The following is a 22,185-nucleotide window of genomic DNA, read 5'->3' as shown; positions in this document are numbered from 1 at the left end:
ACCTTTAAAAGCTAGGGAAGGGTTGCAGCAATGGTCATAGATGATTGAATCTTGGCAAAGACAAGTGCCTGGAACTCATCACTGACACGTTCCTGACTTGTGGGCTGGCATCGGCATTCTTGTGACCCTGTAGGAAGTGCAATATCTGTAGAAACATGCACAGACAGACATTGAGAACAAGTTCAGAAACTGTACTGTGACACAACTGACTGTAAAACACATTTTATCTTGGATCCAAACTGGACAGAAATCATCCTAAAGACGGAGACTGAGAACCCGCATAACTGGGAAGAAAGGGGACTTTGGATCTGCAGGGAGTAGATGATATGGATGGAGTGGTCCTTCTGAAGATGCAGAGATTTTTTCCTGCGATTGCAGATTCTCAGAAAAAATAGCTAAGGCTAAAAAGAAAGTTTTGATTAAACCTCCAAAGCAGAGATTGAATTTACAGTGATAGAGAAGCAAGATAATATTTATCTGCTTTTGGATGGGAAATGAAGTTTACAAATAAAGGAATTTAAAATGGGAAGCACCAGTACATACAGACAGGTGATGCTCATAGATGATAGTGAGGGTGGCTAGATAACTAATTCTACAGGTGGACAGGAGCACGCTTCAAGGAGATGTTCACACAGCCTCCATTTCCCCTGGGAATTTAAGTTCACATAGGTACATGTAGTCCTACTGGGTTTAAAAAAAAAATAAGAAACAGCAGCATTCCTACCCATGGATTAATGCAGTCTGTCACTGTATCCTTCCAGGTCTCAATGCCGAGGTGGTATATTCTCTCTCTGACTCCGCCAATGGACAATTTTCAATTGAGGAAACAACAGGGGTGATTCGTCTGGAAAAGCCTCTAAAGGACACTCAGCACTCAGCATTTGAGCTGACAGTCTGTGCTACAGACCGGGGCACCCCAGAGCCCCTCTCTGCTCTTGGCACTGTCACTGTCTCTGTGGTGGATCTAAATGAATATCTGCCTGTTTTTCTGGCCCCTGAATATGTGACCATGGTAAAAGAAGATGTGGCTGTGGGCACGGAGGTTCTCAACTTGTCAGTGTTGACAAGGGACAACACAGAAAACACAGAGATCAAGTACGAAATTGTGAATGGCAATGACCACGGGAAATTTCAACTCAACTCAAACACAGGTAAGAAAGTCTTGCACACAGGCATGTCCAGGCTGACCCAACACCAACAGCTGTCCTTGCCTGCTCCTTCTCTTGTTCTTCTCCATTTGGTTTGCACTTCTGCTCTTTTCTCCTCTGACTTCAGCCATTTTAAAGTATTGCACTTGCTCTTTTCCTGCCTTTGCTCTTTGATACTGACCCACTCAAGTGATTCTTAGACTGCTTTCATCTTTTCTTCCCCTTAGTTTCTCCTTATGTTTCTCTGAAGATCTTTTCCTATCTTCTTTCATTCCCATCCCTCTCTCTTCCTGCATGTGCCCTCAGATCTTTCTCTTTCTCCTCCTATCTTCCCAGCCTTTGACATCCCTCTCTATTCTTTTGCTGAAGGGTGTCCATGTGCATGTCAGAGTGGGGGGCTGGGGAAGAAGAAGGTCAGCACACTTCATTTTAAAAAATAGCTTCCCCTGATGTTCCCAATTACTTGACCTTGGCCACAAATCTTTTCTGCCCCTATACTGAGTACAGCATGAGGGATAGGGAATACGGTCTTCTCTTCTACCCTAAATTTTACCAGCCAAGTCATTTAAGGCCTGATTCAAATCTTACCAAAATCAACAGAAAGATTCCTGTTATACCTCTGGGATCTATGAGGAACACATAGAGAATAGCGTGGGGACATTTTTCCACTTCAAAATGCTGGAGGTGATTTCATTTAAAAATATTCTCCATGCTGATCTCACAAGGAACCTGCAGCCCACAGTAACATGCAATTATATTAGGTAGCGCTCAATGAATGTGGATAATATTAATAACCACGAGCAGGTATTGAGCCAGGTTTAGTAGCTAAAGTAAAGCACTGCTCTGTTTGCACAATGATCTGATAAGAACTGCCTATCGCAGGGCCAGTGTTAGCTCACTGAAACAAACCCTTGGCTGCATTATCAGTGGCCTTCTGCTCTTGGCTGTAACATCCTGATTCAGTGTGCCTTCCTCAGCTTCTCTGTCCCCAAAGGCTCTTGCTAATTTTTACACACCAATCTTTTCCTTACTATATACCTCTTAAAAGACACTGGGCAGGGTCTTTTCCAGGGAATAATTATGTGAAATTTGCAGTGCTAATCTCTGAAAAGCATTGAAGACTCGGGCACATTTTTGTTTTTTTTTGTTTTTATTTTGCTTTTGCATTTGTTTTGCTTTCACTTCATATCTTCTGTCCCTGTTCCTCTCTAATCTTCAGAGATAAACAGCCTCCTCCTTTCTTCCATGCTGCATCCCAAGCTTCACTTCCAAACTGTATAATCTTTCTGCATACCTTTTTCTCCTGCACAACTCTGCATCTACATCTCTATAACACAGTTCAGTGATGCTGTATTATTGTCTTCATCACAATTTTCAATAGCACCATTGGATTCTCTTCCTATCTTGCCACACATCAAGATTCCTGAAGACCTTTCAGAATGTGAGGTTATTTTACCTCTTCAGACACTTGATAGCAGAATGAGGCAGGTTATGGCAGAATCAGTTTGCTTCTGTAATGTAATGCCAGGATTTTCAATACCCTGATTTAACCAGATAATGTGAAAGCTAGGTCAGTTGCACCTTATTCTGTGATTATCAGCTGGCAGTTTGGCAATTATCTCAATAAATCTGCAGTATTCCAAGAATCCTTACATTATCCATTCAGAGGATCTTCTGCCCTTTTCTATCCATCTGCCAATGCAGGTGCCTTATACATAAATGGAAGCTTGGACTTCGAAGCCAGTCATGAGTATTACCTATCCATTGAGGGGACAAGGAAGGGCTCAGCTTCTCTGAGTGATGTCACCATGGTGGTGATCAACATCACTGACATCAATGACCATGCGCCTGAATTCATCCAAGACCCTTATTTTGCTGATATTCGGGAGGATGCTGCAGTTGGAGAAATCATCCTCACGGTATGATAAAGAACCAGGCCAGCTGTCTTTTTCTCTTCTCTTACTTATGCTATGCAGTATTTGCTCTGCCTTTGCATAGAGATGCCTCAACATAGCCATTGAATGAAAAGGGGATCCCCATCTTCAACAGCATGCACTGGGATCAACACCGACAGCAGGGCTATGACATTCAGCACTTAAGATTCAGGCATTACTTAAAAGAGGATGATTGCCAGCATTCATGATAGACCATGGACATGGAGGGCATTTAGCCGTAGAAGACAACCTTTAAGTGAAAGCTTTAAGATACTTAAGAGAAACACGGAAGCTTAGGGATATCGCAAACAAGACAAATTACTGCAGAAGGCCCACAGCCTATCGGGCCTGGGGAAGGCAGGGGGTAGAACAGCAGAGCCCAAGATATTCCAATGAGATGTCCCCTGCCAAGCCTGTATTACCATCACAGAGCTGGTGAAGCCAGGAAAGGAATGAGCAGAAAACCTGTGTTGTAGTTTTTCAGAGTTTCCTCTTGGAAAAACTAATGAATGAAACTTATGTAAATTGCCCTCCCCCCTCCTCCTCATCTGAAACAAGCTCAATCCAATACGCTTAAATGACAAGGAGGTCTTACACCTTCCTCGGCAAGGCCATCTTAGACCAGGAACCGTAGGGGTTTTTTTCTCCTAATAGGTGTCAGCTGATGACTTGGATGGAGCAATGAACAATCAGATCACATATTCAATTGTGGGAGGGAACCCACTGGAACACTTTGCCATTCAACCGAAGAGTGGGCAGATCAGCATTGCCAAGCATCTGGACAGGGAGGAGGTGAGTTCAAGATAACAGAAACAGAAGAGTTAGAAAAGATGAGGTGCAAAAGACTAAGGGAGCACACTATACTCAGCTGCATCCTGTCTTCTGAATGATCTGATGCTAATACTGTAATGAGAAGGCAAATCTTTCACTCATTTGTTTTATAGACCCATAGATACTGCTGTAGAAAGGCTGGGCTTTAGGGAAGGTGATATAGTCTTTGCTGGTGACAGCACTGGGCTGTTGTCTGCTCTGCCACTGCTCTAAGATGGCTGCATGTGAGCCAGCTCCAAACTGGAAACCAGCATGGCTGGTTTCTGCTTCTCTGAATCAGAGTATTATAGAAAATAGTTATGGGGAGGAGCTTCAAGGTCATCTGGACCATCCCTTATTCATAAAGCAGAAGCAACTCTATGTAAACCACCCTTGACAGATATTTGCCCAGCTTGCTCTCATCCATCTTTGGCAAGTTGTTTCCCTTCTCTGCAACTATTGAGGCTAATTTTCTTTACCAAGGTGCTTTGAGATTTGTAAATGGAGAGTCCTAGCCGAGGGACAAAGCAATTGTTATGATATAATGCAAAGCCTCAACCACTTTAACAAGCTGCAACAGGGCCAAACATTGATATGAGAAAGCCAGCATTCCTTCACTTCTCCAAGTGACCTTGTTCTATAAATTCTCCAGATCCCCAGCTATTCCCTGACAGTTCGAGCCACAGACAATGGCCAACCTGCTCAGTTTAGCGACGTTGCTGTGCATGTCCAAGTGTCTGATGTCAATGACAACCCTCCCCGGTTCTTCCAGCTCAACTACAGCGTAGTGGTGCAGGTAAGCCAGGAGGGGGTTTGTTCTCTCAGTTCATCTCAGGGTACTAAGGTACCCACGTGTGAGTTGCTGCGGAGGCAGAGGGGTGAGTTAGTGATGAAGCACACTGTTGCTTGTGCTCATTGCCACAAAGAACTGGCAGGATCCTCTGGGGCAGATAGCCAACAGATGCCATTTTCGCCTACCAACAGCTTTAGGCACCTTCCATCTTTTTAGTACAGAGCCTGCCTAGCTCTTTTCACACTTTTCAAGCCTGACCTGCAGTCTTTCCCTCCTTTGCCTTTGTCCACATCTACACCGCAAAACAAAGTGTGGACCCAAGTGCATGCTCAAACACCGCTATCACTGATGCACGTAACCTAGCAAGCCCACAGCTTGGGCTCTAAGCACCCGTATGTACTCAGAAAGAGAGGAGCCCAGAACATGCTTTCATGTCCCTTTGTGCCTACATGACTCTAGGGGGAAGCCAGGGCAGCAGCTCAGCTGTCTACATTAATCCAGGTGACTCTACCATGTATTTAATGCTATGTAAGGGACATCCTTGTCACCACTGCATTACTGCCAGTGATGGCAATAGTCCCAATGTGCACATATTAGAGAAGCGAGAGAGATAGTGAGATATGGGGTGAGATTTTTGTTTCTGTTCCTGATGTAGCAGTCTTAGGAGCAGAGCAAGTTCCCAGACCTTTTCTCTTTGCTTGCCTTTCTTCACTAGTATCCTTCCTTATTTCAGGAGAATGCCCCAGTGGGTACAAGCATCCTGGAGCTGGTTATGAGTGACAGAGACTCCCCAGAAAATGGACCACCATATTCATTCCAGATCACCCAGGGCAATGATGGGAAGGCCTTTGATGTCACCCCAAATGGTCTGCTGGTGACATCATCCATCCTGAACAGAAGAATGAAAGAACAGTACTTATTACAAGTCCAGGTATAGCCTACCTTACTCCCCTGGTATATGAGTTCACCCAGCCAAATTTAGTAATAACAAAATGAAATTAGGACAGCACAGCTGGATGGGAACTCCACTGGCTTTGGAGAAATCGAGTCTGGGCACAAATTCTGCAGCTTGGAACCAAATACAGAGCTCATGTCTCCAAATGGTTTTTCCACAAGAAGCTGGGAACCAGCCTCTGAACTGATAAAAATCAGATAATATGATGATGAGAAGTGCTCTGTCTCCAGTTTCCTTAGACAAACACTTTTCCCAACATAATTCTAGCAACTTCCAGTTTAAAGTGAGACCTGGATCTGGTCCTGAAAACTTTCTCCAAGCATCCTAGGAGGGATTTTAGCTTTTCTTCAAAAAGCATTTGTATTGGCACAGGATAAATGAATTATTTTTCACTGTTATCAGTAAGGATATCCCATTAGAAATAATAGGATAATAACAGGTAAAGTACATACATCTCCAGTAATAATAGTTGTTCTAAAAGCTAGATACTGTTATTATCATAAACCTCAACCACTAACTGCCTAAAATTAGGGAGAAACTTTTCCTATGATCTGATTATTCACGTTTTTCTATTTTGAGGTTCCTTGACTCATGCTAGGCAGCCATTGTAAGAGGTAGGATAGGGGCTTAAACAGACCAGGAGAATAAATGCACTGATGTTTGTAACTGCTGTATATCTTTGTACGCTAAGTTATGTATGAAGCCCCAAAGATTGGCAACATCTCTGAAGATGATTAACTCTCAGGAATCAGAACCGCCCAGTCGTGTCTCGGCTGCTGATGAGCGCACACAGAAATGAGTGTGACCCCTCTGTTAACAGAAGGTCTTAATCAGTCTCTGTGCTGAAGGGCATTCTGCCAGATCGACCTGCCTTTTCCCTGGAGCCAGCCTCATCAAGCCATCTTCAGATGAGATCCAACATTGCTGCCAATTTTTCCCAGTTAGCACCCTTCCTTCTTCACTCCCAAATTGCTGCCTAACAGTTTCCACCCACTGATACTTGCAAGGCACTCTTCTCTGTAAAACCTTGTCAGCCTGTCAAGTCAGGTGAGCTGACAGTAAATTAGAAGACAGCTATAATGGATTCTCTTGTTTTCCTTGACAGGTCTCTGACAGTGGTATCCCTCCCCTGTCATCATCTGCATTTATAAATATCCAGGTGACTGAGCAGAGCCAGTATGCTCCCTCAGCCCTCCCCCTGGAGATATTCATCACTACCAATGAGAGAGCCTTCCGAGGAGGTGTTCTGGGCAAGATCCATGCCACAGACCGAGATCCCCATGACACGCTGGTGTATACTTTGGTGGCTGAAGTGCCCCAGGAGGGGCTTTTCTCTGTTGGAACTGCTGATGGAAAGATCATTGCTGGGGACAAGCTTCCCCATGGCCACTATCTTCTCAATGTGACAGTCAGTGATGGTACATTCACAGCCACCACCAGTGTCAACGTCCATGTGTGGTGCTTCACACAGGAGGCCCTGGACAAGGCTGTAGTGCTACATTTCCGCCACCTCTCTCCTGAGGAATTTGTGGGGGACCACTGGCGAAACCTGCAAAGATTTCTCGGAAACATCCTTGTCACTCGCCGCCAAAATATCCACATGGCCAGCTTACAGCCTGCAGCTACCTCTGATGGAGTGGATCTGCTCCTGGCTGTTGGAGAGCCTCACGGCTCATTGTATGAACCCCGGGTTCTTGCAAATAAGATCACTGTGTCAGCTGGAGAGATGGACCAGCTCATTGGGCTCCGAATGAAGAAGGCAATTCACGTGCCATGTCATGGGTCAGATTGTGCCCACCGTGTCTGCAAGGAAACCATTCAGCTGGACCCAGGCATGATGTCTACTTACAGCACCGCCCGACTCAGTGTCCTCACCCCACGGCACAGCTTGGAGCAAATCTGTTCTTGCAATGGTGAGCAATCCTTCTTGTCAGTGTCCCATGCTAGAAACCTGAAACTGTTTCATGGCACATTGTGTTTTCCTTCAGTCCAGTGTAAAGCACAAGGACTTTCCACAGAATTAGATTGTCCCAATGACTAACCATTCTGGCTGCACTTTCAAGGCCAAGTCTAGACTCTTAGAGCTTTAAAATGTCACTTAGTCTTTTTTTAAAGTGGATCTTCTGTAGCATATCATTAATAGCAGCTTCTCTCTCGTCGAGAAAAGTGACTCACACTTAGCAGATAAGGAAGCGGAGCTCAGTGATCAGCATTTCATTCTTTGAGCTACTGTGCTGGTCCTAGACTCAGCAAAATAGAGACTAATTGAAGAATTCCAGGAAAGACAAAGAAGATATATTTGTTTTCATTTCTAGAGTACTTCAAGAAATGAGATGAGGGAGCAGGGATGGAGGTCAGCCTTGCTAGGGCAGGAATGGTAGGGGGATAGTGCAGGCTAAGACAGAGCCATATTAAGGATGAGGAAAGTCAAGGGTGTAGTAGACCATGCTGAGGGAACCTTGAAGGATCTATGGGACAGAAATAGAACTGCTATTGCAGGATTGCCTTGCAGTTGAGTACACAGAAGAAATCCTGGGAGTTCCAAACGGGCAGCAGTAGGAGTTGCAGTGTAGCTGTACAGGGGCTTGCTGTGGACAGGATTACTCCTGGTCAGTTATGGTGCCATGCTAGGAAAAAAGACAAGGCTGGATACAGTTTGTGGTCTCCTAAAATGCAACAAAGATGGGACCTTTCACTCATTTTGTTTTCAGGAACGGCTGTGAGGTTTGGAGGCCACAGCTACATTTGGTACCACCACTCACAGATCGGGTCCTGGCACATGCACTTCCGCCTGAAAACCCACCAGCTGCATGCTGTTGTATTCTACGCCAATGGGACTGATCACACCACTTTGGAGGTACATTTTGCAATACCTGAGGATTTCTTTCTGGTTTAATAAACCACTTACTGTTTTAGGGAAGGGAATCACAGGAAGGAGAGGCAATAGTACTTATCTTTAGTAATTCAGCTTCCTAAAATACATAACTTCGGAAGACCAAGTGAGCACAGTTTGGCAGTTACTGCAACCACAACTAGTAAACAGTTTTTACATCCGTGAATGTGTGTGCTGTTCTCCTGTGTGAAGTCAGCATATACCCATATTATAGATCTACATCTTCCTTTTTCCTTAGAGCTTTCTTCTTCATCCTGCAGTTATATCATACCTCTCAGGAGGAAGAATTTATCAGAATTTTTCCAAAATCAGTCTGCTTCCACTGCAGCAAAGGGCAAACTTCACCCAAACTTTATGACTGGAGTCAGATTCACACTGAGCATAGAAATCATTTGGCAGACCACATTATGGTTTGATCCACTGGCAAGATAAGGAGAATCTCAAATTCTATAGGGAAGAGAGTTGTAGGTCTGATAGCAGCAGCAGAGAAAATTCTGAGCTATCAGAATGTAAAGTTCTCAAATAGTCCCAAACTGGTCAATTAAGTAACCCCACACCATGGGGGGCAGATTCACAGCAGTGAGCCAACATAGCTCCATGGGAACTGCATCCTGAGATAGATATACTCCAAAGTACACAAAAAAGACAGCTGATCAGGAGTTTCAAGATGTAGCATTTCCACTGACCCCACTGATCCATCAACAAATTGTTCAGTGATGCCTAAACATGGAGCTTATCTACCCAAGGACATGCAAACCAAAAAGATCAAAGTTCTGTTCTCAAATTTCTAGCTGAAATATCTGACATCCCCAGGTTCCCCGCCAGGGATGGCCACCCACCATTGTGGACAGCCAGAACAGAGGAGGTAGCTACACAGCGCTGGAGGTCTGGATACCAGGGTACAGAGATGGGGAGGGCACAAATGAGCTCTGAGGGCAGGGATGATAACCACTAGCCTTTACCTGCACCAGAGCATATGCCAGTTAGACTATGCATCTAACTGAATGGACTTCAGCAGTTTAAAGGCCCTTTATATTAACAGACAGAAAGGACAAAATATGTTTCTTAAATGCTACTTTTCAATGCCCACTTTTCATCTATCATTCAAACAACTGTAACAAGTCAGGAGCAGGAAGGCAAGATGCCAGATCAAACTTGCAGTCCAGGTACGTTATATTTCCTTGAGGTGGTTTCACTATTTAGGATGACTGCAGAGCCTGGAACATTTCAAGCTTTCTCCTTCCCTTGGCTTCACATATCAAATCTGTCCAACATTCAAAAATGTCTCTCCCTCTTCTACTTTGACAACAGAAGGAAAGCAAGAGATGACTAAAGAAAAGGTTTTTTGTATATTCCTTATTAATTTAAATTAGCCTAATTGGAGATCAAGACTTCAGGATAAACCAGCTTACAGAGATTTTTCCTTGAGCCTAATCACATTGTAATCTACACAGTGAAAATCTATTTTAAGGTGCTCATCCTGTCCCTGAATTCCCTTGTCCCTTCACATGGTTTCGCAATGCCATCCTCAGACCCACACAGAGAGGAAGCTGTGCAGCAACCAAGGTGCACAGAACTGCCCAAAGTACATATTGCGTGCTCCTGATGCTGTAGCCATTATTGACCAAGAAAAGAATGAAAAAATAGCATCCATCTATCCTGTAAGTCACTGAGGACAAGGCAAGGGCTGGAATGGAATCTCTTTTACAAGAGTATGAAGAGTTTAGCTGCTCTGTTTGCACCCTTTTGCACAGCATCAGCCACATTCTAGGCCTTTTCACCTACCATACCCATTGCAACAAATATCATCAACAAATTCCTGCCATGGAGTATGTATCTCCCACTTTATCATGAAGGACAGCAGACTTTGCAATACACTGGCACATGGACTGGCTGTGCCTGCAAATCACCAAGCAGGTCAGCAGAAGCAGTCCAGCACTCAGGATGGTGCTTAGAAAAGATGAAAAGGCAGAAAGCTCTAGTTAACCATCCCAAACACACAGGGTCTAGGGAGAAAAGACTCAACCATAATTGAGTTCAGAGTGCCCATCTACTGTATTCTGACCTCTTTACAGACTTTTCAATATGAAGTGTTCATAGAATCTCCACCATAAAGTTGCCTGTCATTTCTTCACTGACTCACTTTATGAACAGTATCTCAGAGACCAAACATTTTCTAGGCCACCTAGACTGATAAATTCAGGGAAGTCCTAAAGATTTTAAGCATTATGAACTGCAGAGCTCTAGGCATAAGCCAAAGCTTTAAAATAATCATATCTAGAAAGTGATGGCTGGTGAAGAGGATGAGCTCTCACAAGGGCGCACATATCATTGCCCTTCCAATTGCTAATCTCTCCTGACATTCAGAAATAGCACTCTGTAGCACGAACATGGAAAACTAGACAAGCTGGGAAAGACTTGGCAATCTGTCAGTGCTTGCTTCAGGGACCTGAGTTCTCAGCTGTCTCCCAGCCTGAGAAATTGATAAGCCCAATCTACAGACCCATGTTCAGTGAAATCAAGTTGCCACAGATAAAACAAAGCGACAAAGCTCTCTGGTGTACTTGTCAATTGTACAGAGGGATTTACACACACATCGCCCTGGGGCTCTTCTAGAACACGTGCCAGCTGTATCTAGCTCTTCTGAAATTGGCTTCCTTTTGTTATTCCTGGGTTCTTTTGGTGATGCTGCCTCCTTCCATCAGGCTTTATCTGTATGGAGGACTTCTCTAAGAGTGAACTGTTGTCTTGGTCTGCTTTTGGTCCATCCAGAGTAGCCCCATCGTATCAGATGTAGGTTCTTCTAAAGCTCAGTGTAGCCCATGACCTTTCCTCCTCCTCTAGCCTCTTCCAGGCATCATCACACCTTATTGTCTCCTCTGTAGGGGATGTTGATCTCTTTTGCCTGGGATGAATTACTTAATGTTACGTAGCAAGCTCTGCAGGTTTCCATGAATGTTTTGTTCCCTCTTTCCTCCTTCTCCAGTCTCCTGGTTTGTATGAAAGACACATTAACAAAGAACTGGAGAGAAAATGTGAAGGAGCGATTTTCCCCTGAATTCACCCTGAAACAGCACAGATAACCTTTCCTTTCTCTTCCTCCACTTGAGTTTTAAAGAGGAGCCTTGGGCCACAGACTGGAATTTCTGACTGCCTGGTACACTGCAGAAGACATTGGTGTGGTTAGTTTTTAGAAACTTAATAACTCAATTGTCTCCCTCCCATCCTCTGGTGCTGGGGTACGAGGATTGGATTGCAATATCTATTGGCAGCTTTGGCCCAGGTTTCCAGCATGCTGATTAGGAGCTGGCTACAACAGTAATTCCTTTCTCTGCCTCCAACCTCCTTCTTGCCTCCTCCAAAGAAAGGCTGCCAGGTGCTCTTCCTCAACAAGGTCCTTTCAGCCCTCTTTGCCCATGCCAAAGGGGGAACTGCTCTAGCACAGGCAGCTTCCCCAGCAATAACAAGACAGTGAGAAAAGAATAAAGGCCATGGTGCCCATAACAAGAGTCCATCTGTGTCCAGTCAGTTATGGATAGCCTGAATACCAAAGCTCTGATTAGGAGCAGGAAGGGGGGAGAAGGGGTAACAGCTGCAGAAGTACAATCACACAGCTCTACACCCTGGTATGTGGAAAGATGAGCTTCCCTTGCTGCACGCTGGTCACTCGTTGCAAGAAAGGGCCACAGGGTGAAGATGAATCAGTGAGACAAAGACATTTTGCAAAATAAAGGAGGTTGCATTCACTTAAACAGGCTTCAATTGGCCAGTGCAAAGCTTAACAAGGGTGAAAGGGGCTGGATTTGCCTAGATGGTAGTTCTTGGGGTCTGAAAATTGTGATTCATCTTGGCTCATAATGCTTAGGCAGGGAAGAGGGGAATAAACAACAAGAGAAATGCTGAGAGCCTCCATGCACAACAACTATCTGCATCGCTGTTAACTGTGACCTCTGGGATGTTTTGCAGATAGTTAATGGAGTGCCTCATCTTGGGTATAGCTGTCAGGGAAACTACACTGGGAACCTCTCTTCCTCACGTTTTATGAGCGATGGCGAGTGGCACTCAGTTTTCCTGGAGGTGAAGAACACGTCTGTTCACCTGCTCATCGATGGCCTGGGAAACACCTCTCTCCAGCTTCCAGGGACTTGCAGCATCTCGCAGGGCAGGCGAGATCTGCTTTTTGGGGGTCTCCGGCAGCCACTCCATTCCCAGAGAGTGGCACGGGGGTTCAGAGGCTGCCTGGACGTCATTGCAATCAATGGCAAAGAAGTGGTTCTCCTGCCTGGAAAAGGTCAATCAAAGGAAGTCATGGAGGAGGTGGAAATAAAGCAGTGTTGCTCCCCTGCTGGTGCCTGCAGCAGCAATCCATGCCTCAACAACGGGATGTGCTCCGAAATTCACGGAGGTGGTAAGTAAATATCCCACGCAAAATAATATGAAAGCAATAAACAATGAGGGGAGAGAAAGAGACAACCTCTTCAATCATCCCTATGCAGGGGGCTATGCCACAGGAGAATCTGAGGTCTCCCATCCCAAGGGACCTCAAGTGATAGCTGACTCAGTGCAGTGGCAGCTGGGTGTATGAGATCATCCTCCTGGCTCCTTTGGCAGATCATGGCCCGGAGGGCAAGAGGGTGTTTCTAAGGAGCATGCATGACCTAGGAGAGCACAGCTTTGCCAAAAACTCAAATGCAAATAAAAATTCCATCCACCCCTCCGCATCCTCTTTCCTTAAGGACCTATTAGCAAAGTTGGAATCGAGCAAGATCAGATCATGCAGCGACAGTATCTGGGCAAAAACAAGCCAAGATCTTAGTCTGTTCCCACTGCAGTCAGTGACTCCCTGGGGCTATGGGAAGGGACATCAGAAAACCATAAGCTCAGATTCAAGAATCACAGCTTAATGCAGGACCTGGATGCTCAGCTGAAGTTTGGTACTCAGCACCAGGCTCTGCCCTCAGACAGTCTACACCACTGCCCATCCCTCTGCAGAGGGTCCCTCCCCTGCAAGCCCTATCCCTGGGCCAGGGCTAGTCTGCAGTGGCCGCAGAGGGAGGGAACCGCTCACAGCAGCATCTGCCCTATGTCCACATCCTAGTTTTGAGCACTGCAAGGCCATACAACATAACACCTCGTCTCATGAGCCAGAAATGGCCTGTGCTTTGGCCCTCCCACCTTCCCTTTCTTGGGGCAACGGGTGCTCTGGAGACTGCTGTGTGGGGCGGAAGCTCCTTCTGCACCCATATGCTTCTCACGGCCAGCTGCTAATGCCCACACCCTGCCTGGAGAGTGCACGAGAATCAGAGGAGGGAACACAGCACCTCCTGTCCTGCCTGCAGCCTCTGGGAACAAGATTCCCAGCCCTGTCGACTCAGCAGCTATCTGGTTCAGGTGAACTTGTTTGACACACCATGTGTCTATACTGAACAGTTAGCCTGGCTGGTACTTGCATCTTGGCTTTAACCTTGAAACCCTCTGCACAAACCTCCCCTCTCTCTGGGTTGGAAGGTGCTCTAAGCCCAAGAGATGAGGACTCATTTCTGCTCTAAGCCAAGGCATGACCTGCTTGCTTTGCAAAGAGGATACAAGGGGAGAAATCACTTCCTCGCTAATGATCATCCAGTGCCCTTCCCAGTTTCCTTCCAATGTGAACAACTTCCCCTGCGAATGGCCTTGTCTAGGAAAGTGCACGTGGGACATGCCATGGGATGTGACCCCAGGCAGAAACAGGCAGGACAGTATGGCTGAGAAGGGGTTGCTGGAGGAATGTTTTGTTTGTGAGATTATCCTGGGTGTTTGGCTTCCTCGAGCAATGTGGGCTCTGTCCTGGAGACTATGGGCATGCTGTGCGAGCGTATGCAAAGTTCTGCCCAGGGATCTTAGGCACAGGATTACATGCACAGGCAAAGACAGGTCTGTGCAAGTGAGCTCACGTGGGCCACATGAGAATGCATCTGTGCAGAAAGGGTCAAAGCCAGACCACTCACCACACCAACTAGAGTGCTCAGGACCACAGACACAAACATATATGAATGCTCATGTTCAAGAACACATCTGTTCACATGCAGCCTTATAGGCCATGTCCAGAACCTGTTGTGCAAGTGTCAGCACATCCTTGTTGTACAACCACTAACACACATGTGGAAACAGGCCTGCATTTGTTCACACTGTGCTCTAAAACAAGGATGTTTAGTTTGTGGATGAGCAGCAAAGACTTTTCTAGCATGCTGAAAGTGGAAGCACTGAACTTTCCACACGGCACTACCAGATGAGCGACTAGAAAGAGCTCAGCAGAGCCAGGGACATTCCCATGCTTAGGGCTACACTAAAAAGCAGCCAAAAACCGAACAGCAGCAGCCCCTCTGAATCCCTCAGTATGCTGGGTTTCTCTCTGGATGTGACTAGACACCACCTGTAGGCAAGAGAGACCAGACATGTTGAGACAGGAGCTTCATACCACAAGGACTTGCAGGAGCAAAGACTACAGAGAACAACAAGTTACATGGGATCACATTTAGCAGAGTTAGAAACTGCAGTCAGTCTGCTGGGTTCCCCCTCCTTTAAGCTGAATTTGTCCCCCAGGTTCTTTGTGCAATACAACTGTACCCTGACTACATCTCTGGCAGGAGAGAGTCTGTGTCAGGAGATGACAGGCTTGACTTGTTGCCTAACAATAGATCTGAAATGCCATTTGAACGCCCTCAAGTAGCCATCTAGCCTCCAGCAGCTGCTCCAGGTCCTTGCCAGCTCTCTGTGGACATCCCAGGTGCCTAAGAGCACCTCCAGTAGTACTAAGTACCTATGAGTAGACAGCTGGATTGAGCCCTAAGTACTATCTCAGTGGGTGCCAGCCGTGCTGGGTACTGCTCCTCGTTATTCTTGCTAGTTCTTCCGTGCACTCAGATGCAGATATGATCGCCTTATGACTCTCTCATCCTCTCCAGGTTATACCTGTATCTGCCCTGGGCTATTTTCTGGTGAGCACTGTGAGCTAGGGGACGGTCCCTGTGACTCCAAGCCCTGCCTGCATGGTGGAACCTGCACCTTCTCTGCTACAGGCTATTCCTGCCACTGCCCCGACTGGTACCTGGGTGAAAGGTAAGGTCCAGGAAGGCTTTGGGCCAGGTGATCTCCCATGACAAGCTAAAAATATGCCCTCTGCCAACAGAGCACATCTTACATCTGGTCAGCATCTTGTGGAGGTGGCAAACAAAGCAGGACTGCATGTTTTTGGAGCTCACCTGGTCCAGACACTCAAGGTTTAATCAGAAGTTGCATGCACCATGGGAATTGCAGCAGGGAGCTATTAGAAGGCAGTGAGGCGGCAAAAGGATTAAGTAGCTCTGTAGTCATATGGTCACTGTCCCTTCTGTGCCCATAGTTACCTGAGCAGGAGAAAAAAGATCTCCCATCCTCACAGAAGCTTTAAATGCCTGCCGGGAGGATGCCCTGTCCTGCACACCTGGAGACACCAAAAACAGTCATGAGCTGCCTCCTCACTCAGTATCTGGGACACCCACCCACAGGGACTGTTTCTGTCAGAGACCAGATCTGCAGGGCTCATTCTTGCAGAATTTCTGTCCCAGGTCAGAGGCAAGATTAATTCAAGTTCTAAGACTGGTCTCAGGAAAGTGCGCTACCCTGTAAAGCAAGTTCAGGATGATATTCCTCCTCCTCTATCAGATATTCTACTGATCTCCATTATCACTAATATCGGAACATTTGGCTTTAAGCCTGAAGCCTATGGTTAATATCACTTTGGAGTATTCACCATCAGTGTTATAACTCAGATGCATTTTCCATACATGAAATACCAGAATGTGTTTGTCAGGTCCCAAAACTGATTTAATTCTCAGGTGTTACCTGCTGTAGCCAGGTACTCTCACCAAACTTTTTGCTCCTGCGTCTAGACCAGCATGACAGGCGATGCTCAGCACTGGCTGAAATGGAAACATGTCCAATTCATCCTTCCACCTTAGTCATTTGGCCATGATGAAAACTGGTACTTTGGATCAATACAAAGGCAGAAACTATTAGTACAATCCTTGGACTAAAAGTAGATAGCTGAGCATTAGGTGGCAGTGTAATATCTAAAATCGCCAGTCCTGCAGCGTAACTGTGAGCCTATGGGTACTTGTCATGCACACAAGCTCACACATCCTAAAGAAAAAGCAAGCACTAGCTAAAAAAATAAAAGGACCCAAACCTAACCTCACAGAGAGCTTCTGTTTGTGCAGCAGCAGGTATTAAGAAAACAAAAGAGGAAGGAAAAATAACAAAGTGTTTTACAACCAGGCATAAGGGATGTCCCCTGTCCTGTTAGTGAATGGTAGAGGGAAACATTTTGGTTGTGTGGGGTGACGCAGGATGGAGAATCAGAAATTCAGCCTTAGTTCTGCAGATGCTCTACAAAATGCCAAAGAGCCCCCCTACAATGAGTGTTTCTCCTCACCATGTTCAGAAGTTTGCACATTTCTCAGGGCTAGGCTAGATGTTACCTGTATGTTTGTGGCTTGCAGACAGCTGTAGATCACCTTGCAACTCCACAGAGGCTGAAGTACATGTGAAACAGCATAAGAGGTTAACGAATCCCAGAGTGACTCTGGAGTCCCTTATTTAACAGGACAGGAGCACCTCTCTATGTAGTGTTTGCCCTAGAAAAGGCAAGCCATGTGGCATGGCCATCCTGGGGAAAGTGGCACGGCACAGAGCTGAATACAGCGCACGGCCTGTCCTAGACAGTGGCATCAGCAGATACATCCTCCTCACCTCACACGCACCTAAGCCATCTCCCTCTCCCTGTCCCTCTACAGCTAAGCCTGGGTGAGGGCAACCAGGGCCCCAAAAAACACTACAAGGGACATTTTCCTGCAACCTCTAAAAATGGTTCAAATGTATTGTTTGCACATAACATCTTTTGACATGAACTGTATGCAGCCAGCCTGTTGGACTACCATACAAGACAAATAATCTGAGAGAAGAGATAATTCTGACAATGATAGAGAAGGTTGAAATACTCCTCTCTAAGGCCAAGCATTCCTGAATTTCATTTGTTGGACAAGACTGAAAAATGGGACCATCCTGTAAAATGTCATCCCCTTCTGAAAAGCATCATTTCAAACTGCAAAATCATGGTCCTCTACCAGGAGAGCCAGGTAGCACAGAGTTTATCAGGAAGGGAGGGAGCACAGGCCAGGACTGAGCATCCCTGGCCAGGTTTTAAGTCAGAGCCCTGAATAGGATGATGTGGGTTTTGCGTCCTGCTCAGCTGAGCAGTACCTCACTCCCCTGTTCCCAGGCTGATAGTGGTTGTCTCCATCCTGGTCTCCCCCCACAGGTGCGAGGAGCTGGTGGAAGAGTGCCAAGACAACCCATGCCAAAACGCAGGGCGCTGTGTGAGCGCCCAGGGCTCCATCCATTGCATCTGTCCAGCAGATTACCAGGGGGACTACTGCACACAGCCCATCATCACCCCTGCCATTGTGCCCACGCAGTGGGCCATCGGCCCTGAGGCAATCGCAGAGATTGTGGCCAGTGCGTTGGGGGCGACCATCCTGGCCGTGGCCTTCGTACTCATCCGCAAGTGCTACTGCCAGCGGGCCAAGGTGCACAAGCCTGTGGCCCGGGAGGACCCAGACCTACTCTCCAAGAGCGAGTTCTCCAAGAGTGTGGGTGTGGGCACCCAGGCCGCACCACCCATTGAGCTCAACATCCTCAGCGACATGGCACACAACAATCTGGACCGGGCCACACCAGAGCAGCACAAACCCACCAGCACTCCTGAGTTCGTCACCTTCAACTCGGCCAATGCCCCAAAGCACCGGGGCACCATCGTGTGCAGCGTGGCACCCAACTTGCCCCCCGCTGCTCCTCCCTCCAACTCTGACAACGAGTCCTTCATCAAGTGCACCTGGGCCAGGGAGGAGATGGGTTCGTAGCCACCTCTTTTTCCTGCACTTATAGGTTCCCTTTCCCTGCTGAAGTGGGTCTAGAGTTTGCAAACATGAGAGACCAACAGCGTAGGTTAAAGCCAAGTGAAACACGGGCAAATACTGCCCAAGGCCTGCTAGGGTTCCTTCATTAGCTCTTCCCTCCCTGCTCACCAGTACATCCTAATTTTGACCCTTAACTGGCTCACTCCCCTACACAATCTACAGGAGAAAGAGAGAAAACCACTAACACACAGCTTGCATTCCCACACAGCCAGGATCAAAATACCGTATAAAAGATAATAGTGGAGCTAAGGAGAAGAAATTGAGATCCTAAAAGTCAGTGTGATTTTTAGTGGGAACATTTGCATCAAATGCCCATAGCCAGGGCTGGTGCTCTCTCCCCACCCTGGAGCTTGCTGGAAGCTTGGCAGCAAAGACAGTGGTTAGAAGAGATTCAGAAGAGTAACTATAGGGAAAGGGAGAGACCCAGTGGATCACCTGCTCTGCTCCCATACCTCCATCATCCAGGCTTTTGCATATCTCCTGCCACAGGAGTGCTACCATTCCCATCCCAGACTTGCACAGGCCAAAGTAGGGCCACATCCCCTCGTTTGCCGAGGCAGCAGAGATCAGCACCCGCAGGAGCCAGTGCTCTCCTCATCCTCCCCTTTCCCCACCTCTCCTCTCTTCCCTTCCTACCACATGTCCTGCAGGGTCAGACTTATACAGAGGGAAGTAGAGGGAGGACAAGAGAAGGAAAACAACAGTCTGCAGCAGGAACAGCTGTTAATGTGACTCTGTTTTATTCCAGTCTATCCAGCAGAAACAACCTACTGGCCACCTCGGTACCTGTCATCGGATGTCCAGGAATATTCCCACTATGAGATCATTCAAGGCCCCCCTGCATCCTCCTCCCATCCTCCTCTCCCCCCACCCCCCCCTCCACCAGTGGACATTGAGCCAGTTGCTCTTTACGGGGGCTTTCCCTTCCCACTTGACCAGAGCAATAAGCGGGCCCCCATCCCACCCCGCTACAGCAACCAGAACCTGGAGGACTTCTTGCCGCTCGGCCCTGTGGAAACGGGAGCCTCCCAGTGCCAGAATGAATACACTGCCATCAGCTACTACCCAGCCCAGCTGGTGCAGGGTGAAGGTGTCCCCTACCAGCCTGACCCCAGGTACAAGCGGGTGAGCATGCGCCTGAGCGTAGCCCAGCCCTCCTACGCAGACTGTGAGGTGGGCCACCAGCCCAGCGTCCGAGCCCAGCCACTCCCACCCCCCAACTATGAGGGCTCCGATATGGTGGAGAGCGACTACGGGAGCTGCGAAGAGGTGATGTTTTAACGGAGCTGCGAAGAGGTGATGTTTTAACAGGGACTTGTTCTGGAGGCAAGAAGGGAAGCGCATCTCCACACAGAGCAATGCGTCGGGGGCTAGCACATGCCACCGAGGGGAGGTTCGTTTCCCCCCCGCCAGGCTCATAGCATTTTCTCCCCCCCGCCAGCCCTCACAGTTGGGTTGTAATTTGGCCTGGATCTTTGCCCCCCACTGCCCTCCGTGGCATTCCCGCAGCTAACAGAGGGCAAACGCTCCAGCCACTGCCAGGACATGGAGAACACGCCTCAGACTAACACGCCCTTCTTGCCAAGGGGACTTCCTCCAGTGCCGAGCAGGACCTGAACATACCACCTCCTCCCACAGCGGAGTCGTGCACCCTGGCTGTCAGGAGGAGGAGAGCAAACGTTGCAGGCGTGGCCGTGGTTGTGGCAGAGAAGGTGCAAATGAACTAGCTCTGCACAGACTGGGAGTCCCCAGGCTGGGACAGCAGGGGCTCCCCCGTCTCCAGCTCTGGCATCAAACTGTGTTGGGCTAATGATTTGCCAGGTGGAACAGTCCAGTTGATGCAAACCCTCTTCCGTGTTTGCTCCCCTTGAGCCCACGGCAAGGGAGAGAGAAGGCAGAAGTGCAGCTGGCCCCATCAGCGTGTCCCTCACTTGGCCAAAAGCAGCCCAGGGGGGAAAAAAAAAAGGTCATTTCTACAGAGCAACCAAGCAACCAACTCTGAGGCCATGGCACAGGGACATCCCCATAGCTCTCCATGGCTTTCTTGGTCCCAAGCTGAACACCACTAGTACACAGCCCTGCCACCCACCTGGGGCTCCCTGGGTGCCCAGGGCATGGTCAGAGTGTACCAAAAGGACTGATGATCCAGCCACCGGCTATGTGCAACAAACTGCAGGCGTACGAACACGAGCCCTAGGCACGGGTGCATGTAGTGGAGCGAGGGCCGGCAGCTTGCGGCATCTCCTCCGCAAGACACGGCAGCGAGGTTAACGAACGTGGGGTTTGCCTGTTTCCTTGTGCTTGGGAATGCGTTGTTTCTTTGTGAGAGATTTTCTTTTTGGTTCATTGGTTGGTTTTTTTTTTTTTTGGTTGGTTGATTTTTGGAAAGTAATAAAGAGGGGTTTTTTTATTATTGTTATTCCTACGCTTGATAGCTCTGGGATTACCTTGTAAACAGCACCCCAATGCCTAACTGCAGCTAAGGACAGGCAAAGGAATAACATCTCATTTTGGACACCAGCACCCTGCACCCCAGCATTTTGAGGCCTCCAGAGAAGTACCATGAGCTCAACGCATCCCTGAAGAGCCTGTGAGGGTGGTGGCAAGGGCAGGCTGGCCACGGTTGACCCCACGTAGGGATGACACGAGCCGCCGATGCCATGCGCTAAGGAGCGCCAGCCTCTTGCTGAAGGGACCCAAATCCATCCCTGCCAGGATTCCCCTCCCCGGCCCAAAACATTGGGAGAAACAGGGATTCATCTCACTTCCGCAAGTAAAGCCGCAGCCCTTACGGACACAACGGCCGCCCACTCACCTCGCCCCGTCACCAAGCCGCACGCTGCTCTGGGGCAGCTAGGCCGGGCCCAGACAGAGGCACCCGAGTGCCTCCGCGGCCTCCCCACAACGCCCCCCGCCCTCCCGATGGACCCACCTGGGCGCCGCCGGCCCTCCGAAGCAGTGCCTTTCCGTGGCGCACCAAGCCCCCGCCTGCAGCATGCACGAATATTTTAACAACCCCCCCGGCCCGCCGTGCCCCCACCGGGCTGGGCAGCAACCGCCTCTCGCAGGGATCACTGCCGACTGGCTGGCGGGCTCCAGCCACCTCTGAATTTATCCAGCAACAGCCAATGTTGTCACTGAAGCTCAACTATGTTTTAAGCGTCAGTGACGTCATTAGCGATCGTCATGGAGAGAGCGAAGCCACAGTGGGGCGAGCGGCCTCCAGGGGCCAACTCACCTCAGCCCCGGGGATCAGTGTCTCGGGGCCCCGCGGACTGGAGCCCCGGCCCAGTGCCTCAGGTCGCCCCAGCTCCTGGGAAGGCCCGACCGCGGCCTCCCCTCTCGCAGCGGGACCCAGCGCTGGGTCCAGCAGCCCCACGCCACCAAGGGGGCCTTCAGGGCCAGTGGGGACGGGGCTTCACCTGGGCAGGAGGAGGTGGCAGGCGAGCCCTAAGGGCTGCCAGCTCTGTGGGGTGGGCTTGGAGGGACGGGCCGTCCCTCCCCCTCCTCCTACTACTCCGAGGCAGATGCCGTCTGGAGCGTAGCAGCAGCTGCTGGCCCCGCACAGTCTCTGGGCCAGGTGCAGCGGTCCCGGCCTGGAGGGGAGCGTGGCGTGGGGGAACAGCTCAGCTGGCAGGGAGACACACGGCGCTCTCC

The 22,185-nt window shown here is 48.5% G+C and overlaps 1 protein-coding gene across 1 annotated transcript in view; it reads left to right on the top strand.

The window, feature by feature from the left end:
- FAT2 (FAT atypical cadherin 2) overlaps positions 1-20,938 on the top strand; it is a 64,530-nt gene extending 43,592 nt beyond the window's left edge. Inside the window, exons 14-24 of the mRNA XM_026118567.2 lie at positions 762-1,151; positions 2,853-3,067; positions 3,737-3,874; positions 4,545-4,688; positions 5,419-5,616; positions 6,746-7,553; positions 8,352-8,497; positions 12,500-12,941; positions 15,478-15,631; positions 17,871-18,463; positions 19,277-20,938. Coding sequence (XP_025974352.2) covers positions 762-1,151; positions 2,853-3,067; positions 3,737-3,874; positions 4,545-4,688; positions 5,419-5,616; positions 6,746-7,553; positions 8,352-8,497; positions 12,500-12,941; positions 15,478-15,631; positions 17,871-18,463; positions 19,277-19,809 — 3,761 coding nt within the window. The 3' untranslated portion in view covers positions 19,810-20,938. The remainder of the gene's footprint in view (positions 1-761; positions 1,152-2,852; positions 3,068-3,736; positions 3,875-4,544; positions 4,689-5,418; positions 5,617-6,745; positions 7,554-8,351; positions 8,498-12,499; positions 12,942-15,477; positions 15,632-17,870; positions 18,464-19,276) is intronic.
- Positions 20,939-22,185: the final 1,247 nt, after the last annotated feature.

The sequence above is a fragment of the Dromaius novaehollandiae genome, chromosome 15 (genome assembly GCF_036370855.1).
Source record: "Dromaius novaehollandiae isolate bDroNov1 chromosome 15, bDroNov1.hap1, whole genome shotgun sequence".
Lineage (NCBI taxonomy): Eukaryota > Metazoa > Chordata > Aves > Casuariiformes > Dromaiidae > Dromaius > Dromaius novaehollandiae.
This window is presented reverse-complemented; position numbering and strand designations above follow the sequence as displayed.